Below are 20,853 nucleotides of genomic sequence, written 5' to 3' on the forward strand. Positions count from 1 at the left end.
CCCTCTACCCGCCTTTTAGGCAGTTGGGTTTCTTTTCATGGCCTCAGAAGTTTTGTGGCATTGGGCTGCTTACCGAGTTCGTAGAATTACAAATATGTAATGTGTGTAATGGTTTATCCAGTACTGTTATCTGGTGGGTTCCTAATTCATGTGGCGTAAATGTTGCCTGTGTTCTAACTTTGATTTGTATTTTGGGGGTTGACTCTATTTCCTCTTAGTAAAATATATCCTGCCATTTACTAGTTGAGAACAGATGATTACTCAGGCGTGGTCAGCAGAAGGGTGTCTGTGAAAGTCTATCTGCAAGGACCTTGTTTGGCTGAGAGCCTGGGAGGGGCTTCTGGGGTCTGGTTATCTTACCTCCAATATCATTCTCTATCTTTAATGTGCCCTGTAGGCTGTTTTATGTTCACAAGTTTTTAGAGTAGAGTTCAGCCTAAGTCTAGTGTGTATTGGATCCCATTAAGGCGTGAGAAGTCAAATAAATAATGGTCTCTAAAAGGGCCTTGTCACAAGAAAACTTGGCCAAGCGAATGGTTCCATTTCACAGACCACAAGATGAGCTTCACGAGTCCTGAGTTTATTTACATCAACTTCTACATCTCCACTAGTGATCCCCAAGTTATGGAAAATGTTGGAAATGACCTTCCTATTCAATAGCTTTTCAGCCTGAAGCAATAAAGGCAAGAAAATACAAGAAAATCCTCTGACATATATTTATCATGTGAAATAAAAAAAACAGCAGTCTCAAAATACTCCTTTACAAGGTGGTGGAAGAAGCTGGCTGGGAGGAGTCTTTCTGTGCTCTATAGGTCATTCGGTGCTTATGTGTCGTGAGACTCTTTCCCTGGGCTCCTGTTTCTTTCTCACTGCCTTTTATGTCTGTTGATATACTATTCGGCATAAACCATAGTGTGACGTGTGGCATAGGAAGCATATATGCATTTATAATTCTCTGTGCAAACTGACTTGTTAGACTAAATGATTCATTGTTTGACTCTCTTAACCTAGGCTGCCAAAGTGTGATTGTGGGTGAGAAGATATAATATCTACATCTACTAGACTGATGTTTGTTATAGTTTCTCAACATGCATGATAAAGCATTGATTTCCATTATGAAAGGTTGCATTTTACATTACTATTGACCTACAGTTATGTATAAATCAGCCTTTCCTAAGAAATGAGCCTTCTTTATGACCAACACAAATTTTAAAATTAATATCTGGAGCCTTCAAGACTGGTTACCACAATCATTTTTAAAGCCAGATAAAGAAGTCAGGAATGGTTACTAATGTCAGTGTTATGTTCCGTTACAATTAGAATTGTCCCATGTACTGTGACTGGGGATAGTAGTGTTTAATGCATTCAGATTGTCACTGCTTCACTCTCTAGCTCCAGAAAAAGTGCCAAGTGTTTATATGACCTGTGAGAGACAAGTAGTCAAGTCTTTAAATACGTATTCCTTCTAATGGTTTTAACCGTGGCATCCAGCTCCCCACTGCCCTCCTGGCTCCAGCCACCCCCTGCACCCCTCAACATCAGTAGTTATTGCTGGCTACTCCCCTAAGTGAAATATTCCTGTATGTTTGGTGATCTCCCCTGGATCAGACTAGTCAATTAGACAAACCATTCCAGAAACACAGATTTGGAAAGAATAATGTGCTTTTGTTCTTCAGTTGCTAATGACTCTGATGTCATAGAAGTGTAAGCCAGGCAGAGTGGGAAGCCTCTAACAGGTTATGAACTCCTTAAAGCCCATTCAGTAGAGCCATGTTCGGTGTGTCCGAATTCCTGTTTGTGCCCCTGACCAAACCATGGCAATCGACATCTGTCTCTCTAATCTCATGTGTAGAATGGGACACCTGCCTCATAGCATACTCTAAAAGATAGTGTGAAGACCTCCAAATTCCTGCTCATAAAATGAAGCATCTTAAAGGAAAAAAGAACAAAATGATTCTTATCGTCATTATTGATCTTTGCTATAGCAAGGATTAAGTGTTCAAAGTCCTTCATTTGAAAGAAAGGCTTCCTTTTAGGTAGAGTATCAAGTCACTATTTTAGACCATGATGAGTTATTACAATTTGATTCATGTCATTTGGGGTACTTGATAAAAAGTTCCGTTCATCGTTGCCTTTAGGAAAACATATTTTAAAATGAAAATGGTTACTAAATAAGTAGTTTTATCTTATACAAAAACCATAATGAGACTACCTATTACTTTATACGTTTTTCCAGGTGCAACTAATTAGTTGTCTCTTTTACTGGCTATTCTCAAATACAATTGCCCAATTGTACTCTCAAAATCATGCTGAAAAATTGAGTCAGCTTTATATTGTTTGGGTTACAGTATGTCAAATCCTCTTTATTTTATTCTGCCTGTATTCATAACAAAATTCAGGCTGTTTATTAATTTGTCTCCATTTAAAACTTTGGTCAAATTACCAATCTGTTATAAATCAGTTGTGGTTAGGAAGAACTGGTACATTTGTGTTAATTGCAATTTTCTGATTAGAAGCCAGTCCAAATATATGAAGTTAAAGATTAAAGTCTCTTCTTTTGTTATATTTTTAATTAGAGGAGTATATTGGGGCGCCTGGGTGGCTCAGTCAGTTAAGCGTCCAACTTTGGCTCAGGTCATGATCTCACAGTTTGTGGGTTCGAGCCCCACACTGGACTTTGTGCTGACAGCACAGAGCCTGCTTCAGGCTCTCCCTTTATGCTTCTCTCTCTCTCTCTCTGCCTCTCCCCTGGTCACATTCTCTCTCTCTCTCTCTCTCTCTCTCTCTCTCTCTCTCTCTCTCTCTCTCTCTTTTCTCTCTCTCCTCTATCAAAAGTAAATAAATAATTTAAAATTTTAATTAGAGGAGTATATAATTTATCTGACACCAAATTTTGTTTTTCTTTCTGTGTGGCACTGATGTTATAAATTTTCCAATCAAGGTGGAAAAATTAAAAAAAAAAAAACCTTTTTTAAGTCCTTTGTACCACTTTGCAGATCTTCTGATATGTGTATTCATGTAGAACCATGGGCAACACTTCATACAAAGGCAGCCATGACTCTTGGACTCCTTGCCCAATCTATCCTGAAATAAATCTGCAGAAAAGCCTGGTTTTGTGCTTTGATTTTTGACTTAGCTGTTCCAAAGTCACAAATTCTTGATGCTGTACCTCCTTCAGGAGCTCATTTTGCTGTTTGACCCCCTGCAAGTCAATTAATGGTTTTGTCCTTTTGTGAAGTATGTATAATAATTATAGGAAACCTTAGCAAGTTCCTCATCCCAAGACCCAAGAGATGGTTATAGTTGGTGGGAGTATTAGTAGCCAGAGTTTTGTCTTGGCTTTGCCTCTACAGAAGTCATGTGTATCAATCACCAGAGAGATTGGTCTCTGATCATTCAATCCATCCCAACTAATTTAATTGATTTAATTCATCCAAAATCAACCTGTTTTAGCTAAATATGCTTTCAGACCAGAAACACAATTGATTTACTCATTATAAGAAATACAACAGTTGAATAGACTAGAATTTGCTCATGCCCTGTGAGTGCATTTTCCCAGTAGTGAAATCTATTGTGAAACCAAATGTAAATGGATGTTCCTTCATTTATATAGAATCAGAACAAAGGAATTGGGTGGCATTATGACTTCAGTGAAGTCTGGAAGAAACTAAGAAATTCAATGTGCTGAAGGACCTTTCTACCAGACGAGCCAGAAACTTTAGAATCATTCTAGGAAGTTTTTAAAGAAGTTCAGGGATCCATCCCCCTGACACATCCCACTTTATGCAAGTCTTGGTTAGGTGAAGCAAAGATTATAACAATTGAGATGCATTAAAGAAGGTTCTGAATTGGATATAGACTTACTTTTGCCCCCAAACATTTTATTATGAAAATTTCCAAACATGCAGAAAAATAAAGGGAATGGTACAGTGAGCATCCATACACCCACCACCCATATCTACCACTGACGTTTTATTGCACTGATGTTTTATGTCTGTCTTTCCATCCTTCCATCTATCCATCAATCTCAGTCATTTATTTTTATGCATTTCCAATCAAGTCACAGATATTAATGCACTGTTTTTTTAACTTTTTACTTTTAAACAAAAATTCGCAAAAGCAAATATAACAACATAATGAAATTTCATGCATTCATCATCCCGATCCACCAATTGTCAACATTTTTTTAGACTTGTGTTAACTCTTTCCCTTCCCCACATTTTTTCCCTGAGTCATTTAAAACAGACAAAACATTTCATTTACAAATACAAATGCTTATCTCTTTAATCTATAAGCATTTAATACATTACTGTTTAATTAGATTCCTTATCTAATACCTGTTTTTTGCCAGTTGGCCTTGATGGTCTCAGTCTTTGATTCAGTCTTTTTACATTTGATTTGTTTGAATCAGGATCCAAGTGATATTACCCATAAACTGGTAGCTCAATACAAATACAAGATTATGTTCCAGGCCAGTTATTTTGGCAAGACAACATCATAAGTGGCGCTAGTACTTCTGGTACACCTCTGCAGGCAGCACACGATGGCTGGTTGTCCCACTGGTAGTGTTGCTAGGACTAATCCATGGGTTCGAGTGTTGGCACACTGATACCTTTAGTACAGCGTTTACTGTTACACAATTTTCACAAAATTATAATCATCTCTTAGATGCATTCATTAATCTGGACTTAGAAATGGTGGCTTTTCTAATTTATTCATTTGTTCTGCATTTATTAGTTGGAAGAACTTTGCCCATCAACTACTTGGTAACCCTGAAATGCATTTTTTTTTACCACAAAGGCAGGATAAATGATACTGTCCCTTTACTTACCAATTGTCAGAATGAGCAGTTGCCTTACCAGCCTCCAAAGGTTTGTTGGTTGGTTGGTTGGTTTATATTTTTAATTGTGGTAAAATGCACCACAAAAGTTACCATTTTAACCATTTTTAAGTAAGTGTGCAGTAGCATGAAGTACATTCATACTGTTGTGCAACAGATCCCCAGAACTTTTTCGTCTTACAGAACTGAAACTCTATACCCATTAATCAACTCTCCATTTCTCCTTCCCCCCAGACCCCTGGCAAGCACCATTATGATCACTATTTCTATGAATTTGACCATTTTAGATGGCTTACGTTAAGTCAAATTATACAGTATTTGCCTTTTTATGACTAGTTGATTTAACTTAGCATAATGTCCTTAAGATTCATCCATGTAGCATGTGACAAGATGTACTTGATTTGCAAGGCTGAATCCAAAGGTTTTTATTATTTTTAAAACTTAAGTATTTTTTTATTATTTATTTTTTAAATGAACTCATGATTTTCATATATTTGCTGTGTTTCAGTCCATTGCAGTCATTGTTGTTGGTGCTCAAATTGTTTCATCTTGGGCCAGTGGGATCCCCTTCAGGGGAGCTTCTGAGGCCTTTTAACATGACTCAGTAGCCTCTGAGAGCTTCCCTACTTTGTGATGCCCAGATGTTCCAGGCTCATCTTGTACATCTCCTACCCTAGAGATGTACTACATGCCAGAGTCTGCACATATAATACATGCTCACTTTTTAACTCTTTACTAATATTATCTCAATGCTTTTTAATTACAAGTAGACCTTAGTGAGAGTATAACAAGGATAAATTATTGTTCAGAAAGAAATGTGATGGGTTTCTCTTAACCACACATAAGAGGAGCTGGACTATCTGTCCCATGATTTGAAACCATGGCTACTATATATTAGAACCACTCTGAGGGCCTTTAAAAAAATCCCAATGGCCAGGCCACACCCAAGCCCAGTTTGACTAGATCCTTTAGTGATGGCACCAGGCACCTAGATTTTGCAAAGTTCCCCAGGTGGTTCCAGTATGTGGTCAAAGTTGAGAATGCTCATTTAACAATGAAATCATAACCAAAATAAATTTTAAAAAAACATACCTGAACTCTGAAAATTACCTTAGTCTAGAATATATTAGGTTCCTGACTTTTCTGAATAAATAATCCTTCACTAGCTTGATTATGGGGCCTTTAAAAATGAAGGAATCTCATTTAGTCACACAGTACTGCCAATGTCTAATGTGTCTCCTGTTTCTGTTTTATAGATCTGAACAAGCACCAGGTCAGCATGTTGCCACCTTGAAAGAACATGATAATTCTATCAGAGAAGTAGTAGTTAAGCCATCTGAAGTTTTCCCAGTCAAAAAAGTGAACCAGATGTCAAGGGTTAGTAATTTTTATTTAAAAAAAAAATGAAATTTCAAGATTATACAAATGATTCATTTGAGGAAATAAGTCACCTTCTTAACCATGGTTAAAATATTTGGAAAAAAATGTTATGTAATAAGTGAGGTTTTGTGGTTTGTTTGTTATCACTTTCTGATCTCAGGCCTTTTGTGCAGAGTTTTGTGTAGGAATCTCAATTTCCTATGTTCAGATCCTGGAGGTAACCTAACTGAGCATAATGACCACAACATTTTCCAAGTAACTTAGAAGCATCTTGTAGCATTCTGGTTTTCTTTCCCCACTCTATACTTTAAAAATACAGTCTGGGGCACCTGTTGCTCAGGTGGCTCAGTTGGTTGAGTGTCTGACTCTTGATTTCAGCTCAGTCATGATCTTGCGATTGAGAGATTGTGCTTGGAAGATTGAGCCCTAAGTCAGGCTCGCCACTGAATGTGGAGCCTGCTTAAGATTTTCTCTCTCTCTGGGGCGCCTGGGTGGCGCAGTCGGTTAAGCGTCCGACTTCAGCCAGGTCACGATCTCACGGTCTGTGAGTTCGAGCCCCGCGTCGGGCTCTGGGCTGATGGCTCAGAGCCTGGAGCCTGTTTCCGATTCTGTGTCTCCCTCTCTCTCTGCCCCTCCCCTGTTCATGCTCTGTCTCTCTCTGTCCCAAAAATAAATAAACGTTGAAAAAAAAATTTTTTCTCTTTCTCTCTCTCTCTCTCTCTCTCTCTCTCTCTGCCCCTCTCCCAATTCACACACTCTCTCTCTCTAAAAAATAAACAACAAAAAATACTGAGCAATCATACATGTTAATTCAGCAAATATGTACTGATCCATTTCTGTATAAAGGTACCAGCCCAGATCCATTGAAGGGAAAGAGATAAATAAAATGTAACATTTCCTTCTGGGAAATGGCATAATAGGATGTGTGTAATAGGAAAATATCAGAGAATATCGGCCTCCAGTAAAAGGAGCCAAGCCATCTGGAGAACAAGTGAGGCAGACCTTACAGTGGAAGGAGTAGAGAAGTATTGAGGTGACCCTTAAAAGAGAGACAGAATGGGGCTCAGTCAGTTAAGCGTCTGACTCTTGATTTCAGGTCATGATCTCATGGTTTGTGAGATGGATCCCCGAGTCAGGCTCTGCCCTGGCAGCACCAAGCCTGCTTGGGATTCTCTCTCTATTCCTCCCTTGCTTGTGCTCTCTCTATTTCTCTCTCTCTCTCAAAATAAATAAATAAACTTTAAAAAAGAGAGAAAGACAGAATTTTGACAGGCTAAGATTACAGGGGGTTGCATCAGGCAGGAAGGGGCAGGGGTGACAGGGAAGGGCTGTTAGGAGCCAAAGAACAGACCCAGGAAGTAGACCCAAGCTCTGGTCCTCCTGGCTGAAAGGCAGGCTTCAGGCTAGCGGTGGTGGGCAAGAAGGTCCGAAGTGGTGCTGGGCCCTGTGTGCAATGACCATCCAGCACAAGTAGGGAGTTTGTGTTTGCTTTACTAGACCCTGGAAAGCCCTGAGAGCTTTTTGAGCAGGGCTGTAATAAGATTTCTGCAGTGCCTTAGGGAATTGTACCCCCTTGGATTTGGACTGAGAAGGCAGAGGAGGGACCCCCACAGTGGTTCTGACCAGACAAGGAGGCACCCGTGGGTGAGTGTGAAGATGCTGAACAGAAAGAGGAAAGCGATGGAGTAGATCCCCTAGAGGAGCACTAGGGAGGACCCAGAAGCCCAGATCTAGAGTGTGCCCATTGTAGTCTTCCTTGTTCCCTAGAATGCCGTCTATTGAGAGAGGTGGCACTTCCTCTAAATTTATTGTCTTGTCAACGTGTTTTGTCTCAAAGTATATTTTCTCATCTTTGTAATGTAGGGTTTTCTGGCTTTGATCCTTTTTAAGTTTTTATTTTTATCATGTTCAAAGTTCAAGGATTCGACATGTGTCCCTCCTGGAGGCAAGCCTTGCCCCCTCTGCACCAAAGTTACATGTCTGTGTCACTGTGGTCCAGAACTTCTGCCATCGCCCCCACAAGCCTTTCAGAGCACCTTCAGCCCTTACCAAGCGCCTCCCCCCCACTCCTCGCCTCTTTAAAAAAGAGAGGAGAGAGACTTTAAGCATTTCAAAATATGCACATAGAATGATACAATGATCTCAACAGTCCCATGCCTGCCCAAGTTCATGGATGTTGTTACCATTGCACCATATTTGTTTCAAACCTCACCTTCTGCCTCCCCTCCCCCATCGCCCTACCCCTCCTCTTTCTCCTCTTAGCTGCTTCCTCCCCCCTTTCCTCTTCTGAAATAAATTATTGCAGATATAGACACAGCCCCCATGTGCCTTTCATGGATCCCATTTCCCTTTTCACAGATAACCTTGTATGTATCCTTCCCACACACATTTGCATTTTACTGCATTTTGTGGGACTCAGTAAATAAAGAACAATATTCTTAGGGAAAAACAGGTCCATTCCATATCTGTTGATAAATGTAGTTCTTAAGCAAGATTTTCTCAGGTTTTATTGTCCATTTTATTTAGTACTATTTTATAACAACAGTGTTTTTCATTAATTCCATTCACTGCAAGTACTTCACATCTCAGCCATGTCAGGGGTGAAAGATGTATTGGGGCGCCCTGGTGGCTCAGTCTCCGACTTTGTCTCAGGTCATGATCTCATGGTTTATTAGTTTGAGCCCTGTATTGGGCTTGCTGCTGTCAGCACAGAGTCTGCTTCAAATCCTCTACCCCTTCTGTCTCTACCCCTCCACCACTTGCGCATGCACTCTCTCTCTCTCTCAAAACTAAATAAACATTTTTTAAAATTTTATTTTTTATTTTTTAAAATTTACATCCAAATTAGTTAGCATATAGTGAAGCAATGATTTCAGGAGTAAATTCCTTAGTGCCCCGTACCCATTTAGCCCATCACCCCTCCCACAACCCCTCCAGTAACCCTCAGTTTGTTCTCCATATTTCTGAGTCTCTTCTGTTTTGTCCCCCTCCCTGTTTTTATATTATTTTTGTTTCCCTTCTGTTATGTTCATCTGTTTTGTCTCTTAAAGTCCTCATATGAGTGAAGTCATATGATTTTTGTCTTTCTCTAACTTCACTTAGCATAATACCCTCCACTTCCATCCACGTAGTTGCCAATGGCAAGATTTCATTCTTTTTAATTGCCGAGTAATACTCCATTGTATATATATATACCACATCTTCTTTATCCATTCATCCATCGATGGACATTTAGGCTCTTTCCATACTTTGGCTATCATCAATAGTGCTGCTATAAACATGGGGGTGCATGTGTCCCTTCGAAACAGCACACCTGTATCCTGTGGATAAATGCCTAGAATTGCAAATTGCTGGGTCATAGGGTAGTTCTATTTTTAGCTTTTTGAGGAACCTCCATACTGTTTTCCAGAGTGGCTGCACCAGCTTGCATTCCCACCAACAATGCAAAAGAGATCCTCTTTCTCCACATCCTTGCCAACATCTATTGTTGCCTGAGTTGTTAATGTTAGCCATTCTGACAGGTGCAAGGTAGTATTTCATTGTGGTTTTGATTTGTATTTCCCTGATGATGAGTGATGTTGAGCATTTTTTCATGTGTCCGTTGCCCATCTGGATGTCTTCTTTGGAGAAGTGTCTATTCATGTGTTTTGCCCATTTCTTCACTGGATTATTTGTTTTTTGGTTGTTGAGTTTGATAAGTTCTTTATGGATTTTGGATACTAACCCTTTATCTGATATGTCATTTACAAATATCTTCTCCCATTCTGTCGATTGCCTTTTAGTTTTGCTGATTGTTTCCTTCGCTGTGCAGAAGCTTTTTATTTTGATGAGGTCCCTGTAGTTCATTTTTACTCTTGTTTCCCTTGCCTCTGGAGATGTGTTGAGTAAGAAGTTGCTGCGGGCAAGATCAAAGAGGTTTTTGCCTATTTTCTCCTCTAGGATTTTGATGGCTTCCTGTCTTACATTTAGGTCTTTCAACCATTTTGAGTTTATAAATAAACATTTTTTAAAAAGGGGTGAAAGAAGTATTGGTCTACTTCACTTTGCTATCTAATCATCTTATTTTTTTAAGTTGTTCATATTAGAAAACATGTCCCAAGTTCCAGACAATTCAGTCATGGTTTTTCAAATAAAAACTCCATTATTAATGGAAAGGGGGCTGCCCAATTAGTAGCTTAGGATTCAAATGATAGTATGCCTCCCCTAGCAGGTTTTTTTTAGATTCTTAAAAAAAATTTTTTTTTAATTTTAGAGATAGAGTGCGAATGGAGGAGAGGAGCAGAGGGAGAAACAGAGAAAATCATAAATCTTAAGAGAAATCACAAGCATAAGAAAATCATAAGCCCTTGAACACGGGGCTTGATCCTATGACCCTGGAACCATGACCTGAGCTGAAATCAAGAGTCAGACACTCAACTGACTGAGCCACCCAGATGCCCCTTTTTAAAAAAAATTTTTTTTATTCTAGAGAGAGAGTCCCCTGGTAGGTTTTTTTGTTCCTTTTTAAATGATCCTGATCTCATATTAGTGACAATCATAAAAATTACCAACAAATTAATGACAAAGTCTGTCCTTAAAAATAGAAGTAAGCAGGCAATTTCTGTTAGTTTGGGACCAAAGAAATGCACAGCCTGAGAGAAGTACATTACAAAATGACATGAGCAGGACAGGCATTGTAAACTCTATGACAAAATGCTTTTGTGAGTCCTAGGACTTGCTTCGTTCACACATCATCTTGTCACAATTAGCAAAATCAAGTGTCTTTGAGTTGTTTCTCTGCATTGAAACAATATACACATTTGATAAATAGTATCAGTTAAATAGTTCCCCATAGATAAAAATCGTGAAACTAAGAGATTTTCAAAATTTAAGGAAGCTCTGCTAGAAATTACTTGGTTAAGAATCTAATGAAGCTCAGAAATATTTACTTTGATCTCTTGGGTAAATGGCTAATTAAACAGCCACATGTAAATGATGTTTACCTGTGGGTCCCTTTGCTGTCAGCTGGAGTCAATCCCGTCTCTTGAGTAAATACATCATTAAAGCCACCGAAACTCAGATTATGTCCCCTCGAGACCAGATAAGATCCACAGCACCTGCATAACCTATTAGGTAATTACATAATTGAGCTGCATGCTTTTAAATCAGAAAAATTTGTAATTACTTTATGTGGACAAAAAAAAATGAGTTGGTTGCTTCATTAAAACACGAAGTGCCTTAATACTCCTTTTCTCCTAAGTGATGTCTCTTTCCACCCAAGAGAATTTCTCCATGCAAAAGCAGAGGGGCATGTTGGTATCATTCGTACAGTAGGTCAGTCCTGTCCCCTACCACACACACATTGCCAGAAGAGACAGGTGACTGGTCACAGAAATCCCTTCAAACTCTTCCTAAATGATGGCCTGGTTTTTTGGGGTGTTTTTTGTTTTTTGTTTTTTATTTTTTTTCTTTATCTTATCTCTTGAATACTCATTTACCGGCTTGTATGAATACTTCCCCTCTCTTCCAATTGCTCCATAGATAAAATCCCTTTCTCTTTCTATCCCTTTCCCCTCCTATAACTTAAGAGCATTTCATTTTAAACTCTGAAAAATTACTTTTGGTGTGCAAAAGTGAGGTTGTTGAGGAAGGTCAGTTAAATATGTGTATTAAGAGAAAATGTTACGTGTTGTTGACAGCCCGAATTCTCTTGCTTTTTTGTATCAGCATTAATAGCACTGATTTACATAGAGAGCAGGATTTATTTCTACTAGATGCTTTCACATTCACTTTCCGTTTGTATTTGTACTGCCTATCACAGAAATCACATTCTTTTAGGGCTAGCATAAGTTTTAAAAAAACAAAAAACTAACAGGAAAAAAACTTCCAAACTTGGAATATTAAGGTAAACAGAAAGAATAAAAGAAAATTGTCAATTGAAATTGCAGTGTGTGGTTTTCAATATTTAATGTATTGACAAGCGTGGGCTATACTGGCTGTGTACAAAGCTTCTTTTTTTCCTACTTGTCACAAGTGAACTTCCCTTCATATCATCACATTCCCTTCATATCATCACATCACATCATTTCAAACATCTGTATGGATGTTTGAGACCTCTGTGTGGATACTCCAGTCTCTTTAACCACACTTCTGTTGAACATTTGTGTTTTTTTTGTTTTGTTTTGTTTGCTTTTGTTTGCTTTTGTGGTTTCTTTTTTTTTTTAATTGTTAGAGAGCGTGAGCTGGGGACAGGGTCAGAGAGAGAGAAAGAGAGAGAGAGAGAGAGAGAGAGAGAGAGCAGAGAGAATCTTAAGCATGCTCCACACTCAGCACAGAGCCCGACACAGGGCTCGATCCCATGACCCTGGAATCGTGACCTGAGCCGAAATCAAGAATCAGATGCTCAACCAACTGAGCCACCCAGGCGCCCCTAACATTTGTTTTTAATTGTTACTCTAGTAAAAAAAAGTTTCAAAGAACATCTGAGCAATTCAGATTTTACAACTGTTTATGCTATTTCCTTAGGATTAATTTCTAGCTGTGGAACTGTCAAGTCAGAGGGTGTGTGCATCTCTCAGGCTATAGCTATGCACTGGTACATCTCACTCTGGAAGGGTCATCAATTATGAGGAATGAATGAAAATATCATTTCTGTGAACTTTTTATGAAACTGGATACTACAGACTTTTTTTTTTTTAGCACCAGCATTGAGAAGTGCAAATGACATCCAATTTTTTTTTGTTCATTTGACCTTTACATTATAGTTGAGGTCAAATTTTCCCCTACCTATTTGTTAGCCATTTGTATTTCTTCTTTTATAATTTGCAGGTCCGTGTTCTTTGCTCATTTTTCTATTAGGTTAGAAATATTTTTTCTTACCGACTTGTAAGAACTTTTTTAATATAAATTGGTACGATTTGTTACAATATTTGGAGCAGTTTGATTTTCTCCTTTCATTTCTTTTAATGGTGTTTTGGACATAATGTCTTTTCCAGTAATATCTTCATGTATCTATGCATGTGAATATCATAATTGATAACTTTCTGGATATAAATTAAGAGATGACTCTTGGGATTTTAGACCTAGCAGGATCCATATTTAAACCGGACTTTGAGAAAAATTCTAGTAGAGTTGAACCAGTAACTAGGTGTCCTGCTGAGTATAATTCATGGGACAATTTATCTTTCATAAGATCTGAAATGTGGAGCTACCACCATCAGTCATCCTGCAAACAGTGTGTGTCTTTCTCCTGGCTCCTGGGAAGCCAGAAAAGTGAGGGGACTAGTTTGTTGGTATTGACTTAGGCATCAGACAACTGAGAGAAGTGAGACAGTCTCCATCTCCCTCCTAGGCTCCAAATGTATGAAATCAAACAGAGCCTTTATTCACTAACGGGTAAGTTGAAACCCAAGCATAGTCCATTCATAATCACCATCAGGAGGCCGCTAGTAAAGTTGTTGTCTGGTGGCATTTTTCACATAGAGAGCTCCAATTTGCAGAGCCCATTCAGTCCCAGCATGAGCTGTGTAAAGTAGCTTGTTCTCTCTTCTCTGGGCTTTTGTTCCTTTGCAGGTACTGGTTAGTGTTGTGGCCTCAGACTGCAAACTCCTTCAAACTGGGGGCTTCCTTAGAAATATGCCCTTCTGAAAGGTCTGCAAACAGTACGTCTTGAGAATGTATTACAGATGTTTCTTCTGACTCTGCAGAAGTTTTTTTTTGACTTGAAACTTTCTGACTGTTCCTTGTCTGAGGCTGACATTTCTTTCTGTCCTGCTTATCATTATTCCCTGCTTTTAGGGCCTTATATTGTGGATTCCTCTGCAGATGACCCAGTGGGCACATCTGCTCTCTTTTGGCTCCATGATCCAGTAAAGCCAACCTAGCCATTCTCATGTTATAATTTGACCCTCTACCAAAAATCTTCACAGATATAAAAAAGTCATTGTTAAGACATAGAGGTGCCTGGTGGCTCAGTTGGTTGAGCATCTGACTCTTGATTTCAGCTCAGCTAATGATCTCGCAGTTCATGAGATTGAGCCAAGTCAGGCTCTGCACTGACAGCATGGAGTTTCCTTGGGATTCTCTCTCTCTCTCTCTCTCTCTCTCTCTCTCTCTCTCTCTCCCCCCCCCCACTCATGTACGTTGCTTTCTCTCTCTCAAAGTAAATAAACTTAGAAAAAAAGAGAAATTACCTATAGACTTATCTTAGAAGATGAGTCCTTTTAGTAAATGTCTCTATGAAAAAAAGTAAGAGAAATTCTAGAGACAGGAGTATTGAGTAAAGATAAATGGCATGAAATGTACAAAATAAAAAAAAACCTGCAGTATGCCTATCACTCTACTTACCTCTCTGGAGTGAAAGAAGAGGGGTGCTTGGTATAGAACTAGTGGTAGTGCTGTATGGTTATCAAGCATGTAAGGACTTATTAGAAAGAAATTTACTGTATTAGTATAGCATTTTATTCTGTGTTCTTTCTGAGACCCAGTTGGAACCCAGCTAAAGCAAAAGAGATCCCATTTGCTTCATGGAAGGGATCCCTTCTATGAAAAGGGATGCACAAACCAGTGAGATAAATTATGTGTCATCTCTGAGGACCTAGTGAGAAGTAGTTTGAATCACTGGCAACCCCAGTTTCTAGTATCTGCAAATTCTACAGCACAAAGCACAAGAAGCTTCAATAGCCCTTGAACAATTCTATTCTTAAGATATGTGTTAAGACAGAGGCTATTATGAAGTCATGCCAAGAAATTATTAGTTACAGCTATTGCATAAGGTAAGATGGGGAAGAAATGCATATTTGAGGCTCTTTCAGAATGTTTGGATTATTTTAACTATCAGAAAAAGAAATGTACAGCTTTCACTACAGAATTTTGGGCGAAATCATTTTGTTCACGTTCTAAAATGCTTTTCACATAGCCAGCATTATTGGGGACACAGAATTGGAGCTTAACTCTCTGGGGGAAGAGACTAGATCAGGATGGGTGGAGATCTAGAACTGAGACATGCTGGAATGGTCCAGAGACCATAATGACAGAGTGATGGCAGTTCAAAGAGGTGGTCCTACTCTTTATACCTCTCTTCCTGGACAGATTCTGGAAGCAGGTGCAGCACAGTGGTCCATGTAGGCAACTGGAATTAGGGCACTATGGCAGCCAGTGATGGGAACCAGCTCTCGCTTGAGCTTCGGAAACAGGACTCTACACCTGAACTCTAGTCTGCAGAAACACAGATACTGTGCAGATCATCCCAGTACAGAGTTACCATAACTGGAGTAAAAGTAAAATCAAAGACTAATTTAAATAAATAGAGGAAAAGCACCTGGTTACTAGAAGTGGACTACAGACAAATTCTTGCTATAAGTCTAACCTGATGCAAAGTTAGACCAGAACTCCTTAAATCCTCTACAATCATGGCAATCCTCTATAATGGGCATGAGTCCAGGAGGCCAGCTGGTCCTAGGAAAGGCAGAAGGCAAGAACCTTGCAGGAATGTCAAAGCTAACAGCAGTGACCTCAAAGTATGTTCCAAGCCAAACTCACAAGGCTGGATCTTCCATGTTCTGCCTCAGTAATTCCCTTTGTCAGGGCATCTTCACTTTCTTTCATATTAATCACAGGAAAGATTATTATCTTCCCTCTTGTTTACTAGATAATTATGGTTTTACCACTTTTCACTTAGACTAAAGATAACCTGTGAGGCTTTGTGCAGTTCCACTCTTCTAGAGTCTTGTGTTCATTTCCCACAGGTTGGGTTCAACACCACCCTGTGTTTACTCCTGTTGTCTGATACCAGTGATAGGTCAGCACCACCACTTCGGTTTCCTCTGCCAAAAGACTGGGCAAATCATCAGTTCTAAGTAGGAAGAGAGGTAAAAACATATTCTCTGGAAGGAGGTGATGTCATCATTGGTTACCTCTTGTTAGCAGTGTATTTTTATTTCTTGGGAGGAGAGTGCTGACCTGACAAATAGACGTGAGTATTAACCTGTCCTGTTAATTGCCACTTGTTCTCCACTGCTCAAGTTGGCCATGATGAAATCTGTGCCACCTGCCTGCCCGTGAGGCATGAGCTGATACAGGTAAGACACTTCAGGGCCCTTTGAAAACAGATAGGCAGTGTGGTGGGCAAGTTTCCCAAGCTCCCCAGCAGACTGAGGGGCAAAGTGCAGAGTGTCTTTATCCTTGATTGAAGACTATGATTTAGAATAAGATTAGTTCTCTTTTTGCTTTAGTATATCCTCCTTAGCCACAAAGTTTTTCTGTAATCTTCCCGTTTGGGGGAAGTTCAGGGGTCATTTCTAGAAGGATGAGGATATTGGGGCACCTGGGTGGCTCAGTTGGTTGAGTGTCTGACTCCTGATTTTGGCTCGGGTCATGATCTCATGGTTCATTAGATTGAGCTCAAGCAGTGTGGAACCTGCTTGAGATTCTCTCTCTCTCTCTCTCTCTCTCTCTCTCTCTCTCTCTCTCTCCCCTTCCCTCCCTCCCTCCCTCCCTTTCTCTCTCTCTCTCTCTGCCCCTCCCCTACTCATGCTCACTCTCTTTCTCAAAATAAATAAATAAATAAATTTTTAAAAAACAGAAGGATGGGGATATCTTAAGGTCACATTTTTCCAGATCTCTTTTACTTTCCAAACCCAACTGTCTTACATGCCCGAAAAACAGATTCATGCAATGAAAGAGTAAATCTTGGATAAACAAGCCCAGATTAACAGAGGTGCTCACATCTCATATACATACTTCATGAGTCAACACTTACGCATTCCGTAAGTCCTCAAAAAAGGTGTCACTGCAAGTGCAAGTTGTTGTAAAGAAATTATGCTGGAAAATAATCAGATGTTGTCTTATCTTGAAGACATTTAAATTTCAGTTAAATGTCAGGAAGCAAATTAAATCCCAAGTAAAGCTTAACCTGAAATTACATTTGAAGGCTGGGTTTTTGAGACCAAGGGTAATGTGACTAGAGTTTGTTTTTATTTCTTTGTGCTTTCTTTTAAACACTGTAGGCAACGGCATTATTGAAAAAAGCCCTTACGGAAGAGTGTGATGATAGGTCAGCTATTCACAGTAATGAATCATCTTGCAGCCTGCCATCTATTCTGAATGACAATAGTGGAATAAAGGAAGCAAAGCCCGCTCTGTGGCTCAACAGTGTTCGTACAAGGGAACAAGGTAACTATTGTTATAAATTCTGTCCACAGAAGAAATGCGTTCAGAGTCACCATAACACCCTCTTTCTCAAGGTATACATATAAAATTAAGCTGACCAGAGAATACCTCTGATTTTAATATGCATAATATCTTACTTGTTTTAAGCCACCTTTTAGTAAATGTATTTGTTTTCCTTTAGTCTAACAGGAATGGAAAACCTAATCGTAGGTCTGCAGTTCTGCTGAATTTCCAACAAAATAAGTTTTCATAAGTAATGAAATCTTAGCAAAACTAACCTCTAGACAGTAGATCATTTTGATTGTGTCACAAAGATGAAGATGATTCCATACAATACTGTGAAGTTTTTGATATCACTTAGTAAAATTTACTCATAATTTGTAAACATTCTTTTTAATTGTAATGGAACCTCATAAAAGTCTAAACAGATGACCAAGAATCTGAGTTTATGCCTGCCAAATTTAATAACCAATGTTTAGTGTCCAGAAATTGTGATAATTTTAGTGTTACTGTCAATTCATGCCAGTAAACTGCTGTGATGGTATTTCCAAGAGAGCTGTGAGTTGCTCAGGACATACTCAGAGGTTGATATACATGTGCAGGATTTGAAGCTTACTTGTTTTAAGCCCCATTTGAATTTGATAGATGTCAGGCTAAATTATTTTGCTTGAAAACAGCATAGAGAGAACTTTTGGTTTAGAATCAGTTTCCTTTTAGAAACAGTACTATTTCAGACAAAAAAAAATAAACTAATCAAAAAACGGACATGGAGAGGCAATGAAAATAAAAGGAATGGCAGTTAAAATAAAAGGACGAAGGTCTACTCCATAAATATATCCTTGAAATACACTTTTATCATCATGTGTTCTGTTTTTAGAAGTTTCCAGTGGCTGTGGAGACGAGAGCAGGGAAGAAAGCATGGCAGCAAAGATCCCCATCACAGGTAAAGTTACGGTCGCCTGTGAGTTTCAAACACAGGATTCAACCTTATTATGTAATCAGAACCTTCTACGTTAGTGGTTTGTGGACTCCGCTAAGAGCGAGGATATTCAACTGCTACGTGCTGGAGCAGGAGATTAAATTGTAAGAGCAGGATGTGTGAGTTTACGTTAACATAAACTAAGGTGGAAAATAACCGTGTCTATTGAATTCTTCATAATCATGTCTTACATTTACACATGTGAGCACCCCATCACACAGCCTTTCAGCACCTGCGTCTGGGTGACAAGGTCAGTCTCCATGGGGAACACCCAGTCATTATATGGCAAACTACAGATGTTTCTGATGTTACTCTTTTCTTTCCTGTGATAATTGAATGTGTATTATTAAAATAAGAGCAGGGAGGGGGAAATGCCATCCGGGAAGCTTGCCTTGTACCTCTGATAACTTAAAACTAACCAAAAATAGGAGGTGGTTAGCCTGTCTGATAATTTAACAATTTTAGCAGTAAGGCTTCATCAAGACCTATTAAGATTTCTCACATGTATTAGGCTTGTTTATATGGAATCTGAATATCATTACTTTTTTTACTTTTAGAATATCAACAGCAGCAATTAGTATTCTGAACAGAGTTCTATTTGTCATACATCTAAATTTACTAGTACCTTATTTTGTAAAGTGGTGTCCTACTTCATTAGAAATTCAAAGGTCTGACTTTAAATATTTATACAAGTAAATACACCATTGCACGGAGGTACTGAGGCATGCATCTGCATATGTGGTAGTTTTGTTGTTTATAAGCAGAAAAGAATGGCATTCCTTTATGGCAGTACAATTCATGGCCTGATGATTAATTTTTTAAGCCCATGTTTCTGTGATGAACTCTGGTTTTGAAAAGGGAGTTTATAGTAGAGCAATTATTGTATATATTCTGCATCAGATAATATTTCACTCCAAAATGCAGAGGTTTTCTTTTCTTTTAAACCTTTTCCCAGTGAGATGTTTATTGCTTTCTTATTCTTCGTTTTGAGAGAACTCTGGTAGAGTCTCTTCTTATTAATAGAAGTATGGATGATTCCAAACTGCAAATAACCAAGAAGTCATTTAGATGCTTTTCCTTTGCAATTTACCTTTGAATGCACAAGTATCTAATGACCCCTGAAGTTATTTCAGAGGAAATGACAAAGGCTTATTGGGTGGAAACCAGGAAATGATCCACTTACCCATTCTTACTTCTCCAGTATTCTTTGGAATCATCCCTTGCATATATATGACTCTCCCCCAAATTAATGCAGATGGTATTTTCTCATAGACTTTCTTTAGAATAGAAGAGATAGTTAAATACTGGGCTTTCAAAATTTTCTCCTCTTCCTGAAGAAAGGGGTGTGACAAGCCTAGAGGTAACAAGGATTATTTGCCATTAGGATCTTTAAAGAAATTGCAATTCCATCATCATGCCATTGACCCATTGATAGTTGGCAGTTAAAAAAAAATGCCTTGCGCCTGGTTCTATGCCAAAGTAGTAGTCATAAACTAACTTGGGAAATGTGAAAGAAAAAAAAAAAAACTTGCAAAGCCAGTGACTTTGTTTGAGCATTGCCTTCTGTCCTGGCTACCACACTCTCCTCTGTGCTTCCCACCCACCAGACCTCCCATGAAGTTGATGTCTGAGGGCCTCAGGCACCTTGGTTCTGCTTAATACTATATTGTATCATGTGTCACTGAAGTTACTTTGATCTTCAGTTCTTTTTTTTTTTTTCATTTTTTCCAGATATAATTGTCATATAACATTGTATTAGTTCAGTCTCCAAGTCCTTGACCATCGTCTCTTTATTAGGTCTTTGTGACTTTTGGCATAATTATTTGGAGATTTGGCCTTTGGTAGAGTAGGGCAGGTGTCCTGTTTGGCTTAAGATATAGTCCGCCACCCTCTTCATAATAATTTTGTTGAGGCTTTCCTGTTGTATGAGCTGCATTCCTTCTAGAGTATTCCAAAGGAAAAGAATATTCCAGGGGCTGTCCTCTGGGAGAGATGTGGCAGCTGAGCCTGGGCTTTGGCATCAGCTGTCTATGTCAGCTCTTTACTCCCTGCTCTATTTCTCCACCCCTCTGAGCCTCTGTATTGGGAAAGACATACTACCTGGAAAAGTTGTCCTAAAGTTGAAATGAGGTCATGTGTGTGAAAGCACCAAGCATGTACTACACACTCAATACATGAATGCTACCTCCTGAACTGTAGTAACCACTTGGGACCAAGACCCACCCAAGCCTTTTGCTGCCATAATTTCTCATAGACAGTACTTTGCATAGTACTGCTAAATTAGTTTCTGCAGGAAATTTCTACTTGAAAACTCAATGGATGGTTTGAATCCAGAAGGATGTTTACTTTATCAAAAAAGAATCTTAAGGGGGCGCCTGGGTGGCGCAGTCGGTTAAGCGTCCGACTTCAGCCAGGTCACGATCTCGCGGTCCGTGAGTTCGAGCCCCGCGTCGGGCTCTGGGCTGATGGCTCTGGGCTGATGGCTCGGAGCCTGGAGCCTGTTTCC

At 39.1% G+C, this 20,853-nt stretch overlaps 1 protein-coding gene across 1 annotated transcript in view; it reads left to right on the forward strand.

Moving 5' to 3' along the window:
* KIZ (kizuna centrosomal protein) overlaps positions 1 to 20,853 on the forward strand; it is a 146,378-nt gene that overhangs the window by 96,816 nt on the left and 28,709 nt on the right. Inside the window, exons 7-9 of the mRNA XM_040447853.1 lie at positions 6,097 to 6,217; positions 17,206 to 17,371; positions 18,246 to 18,311. Coding sequence (XP_040303787.1) covers positions 6,097 to 6,217; positions 17,206 to 17,371; positions 18,246 to 18,311 — 353 coding nt within the window. The remainder of the gene's footprint in view (positions 1 to 6,096; positions 6,218 to 17,205; positions 17,372 to 18,245; positions 18,312 to 20,853) is intronic.

The sequence above is a fragment of the Herpailurus yagouaroundi genome, unplaced genomic scaffold (assembly GCF_014898765.1).
Source record: "Herpailurus yagouaroundi ecotype Mexico unplaced genomic scaffold, PumYag 196, whole genome shotgun sequence".
Classification (NCBI taxonomy): Eukaryota; Metazoa; Chordata; class Mammalia; order Carnivora; family Felidae; genus Herpailurus; species Herpailurus yagouaroundi.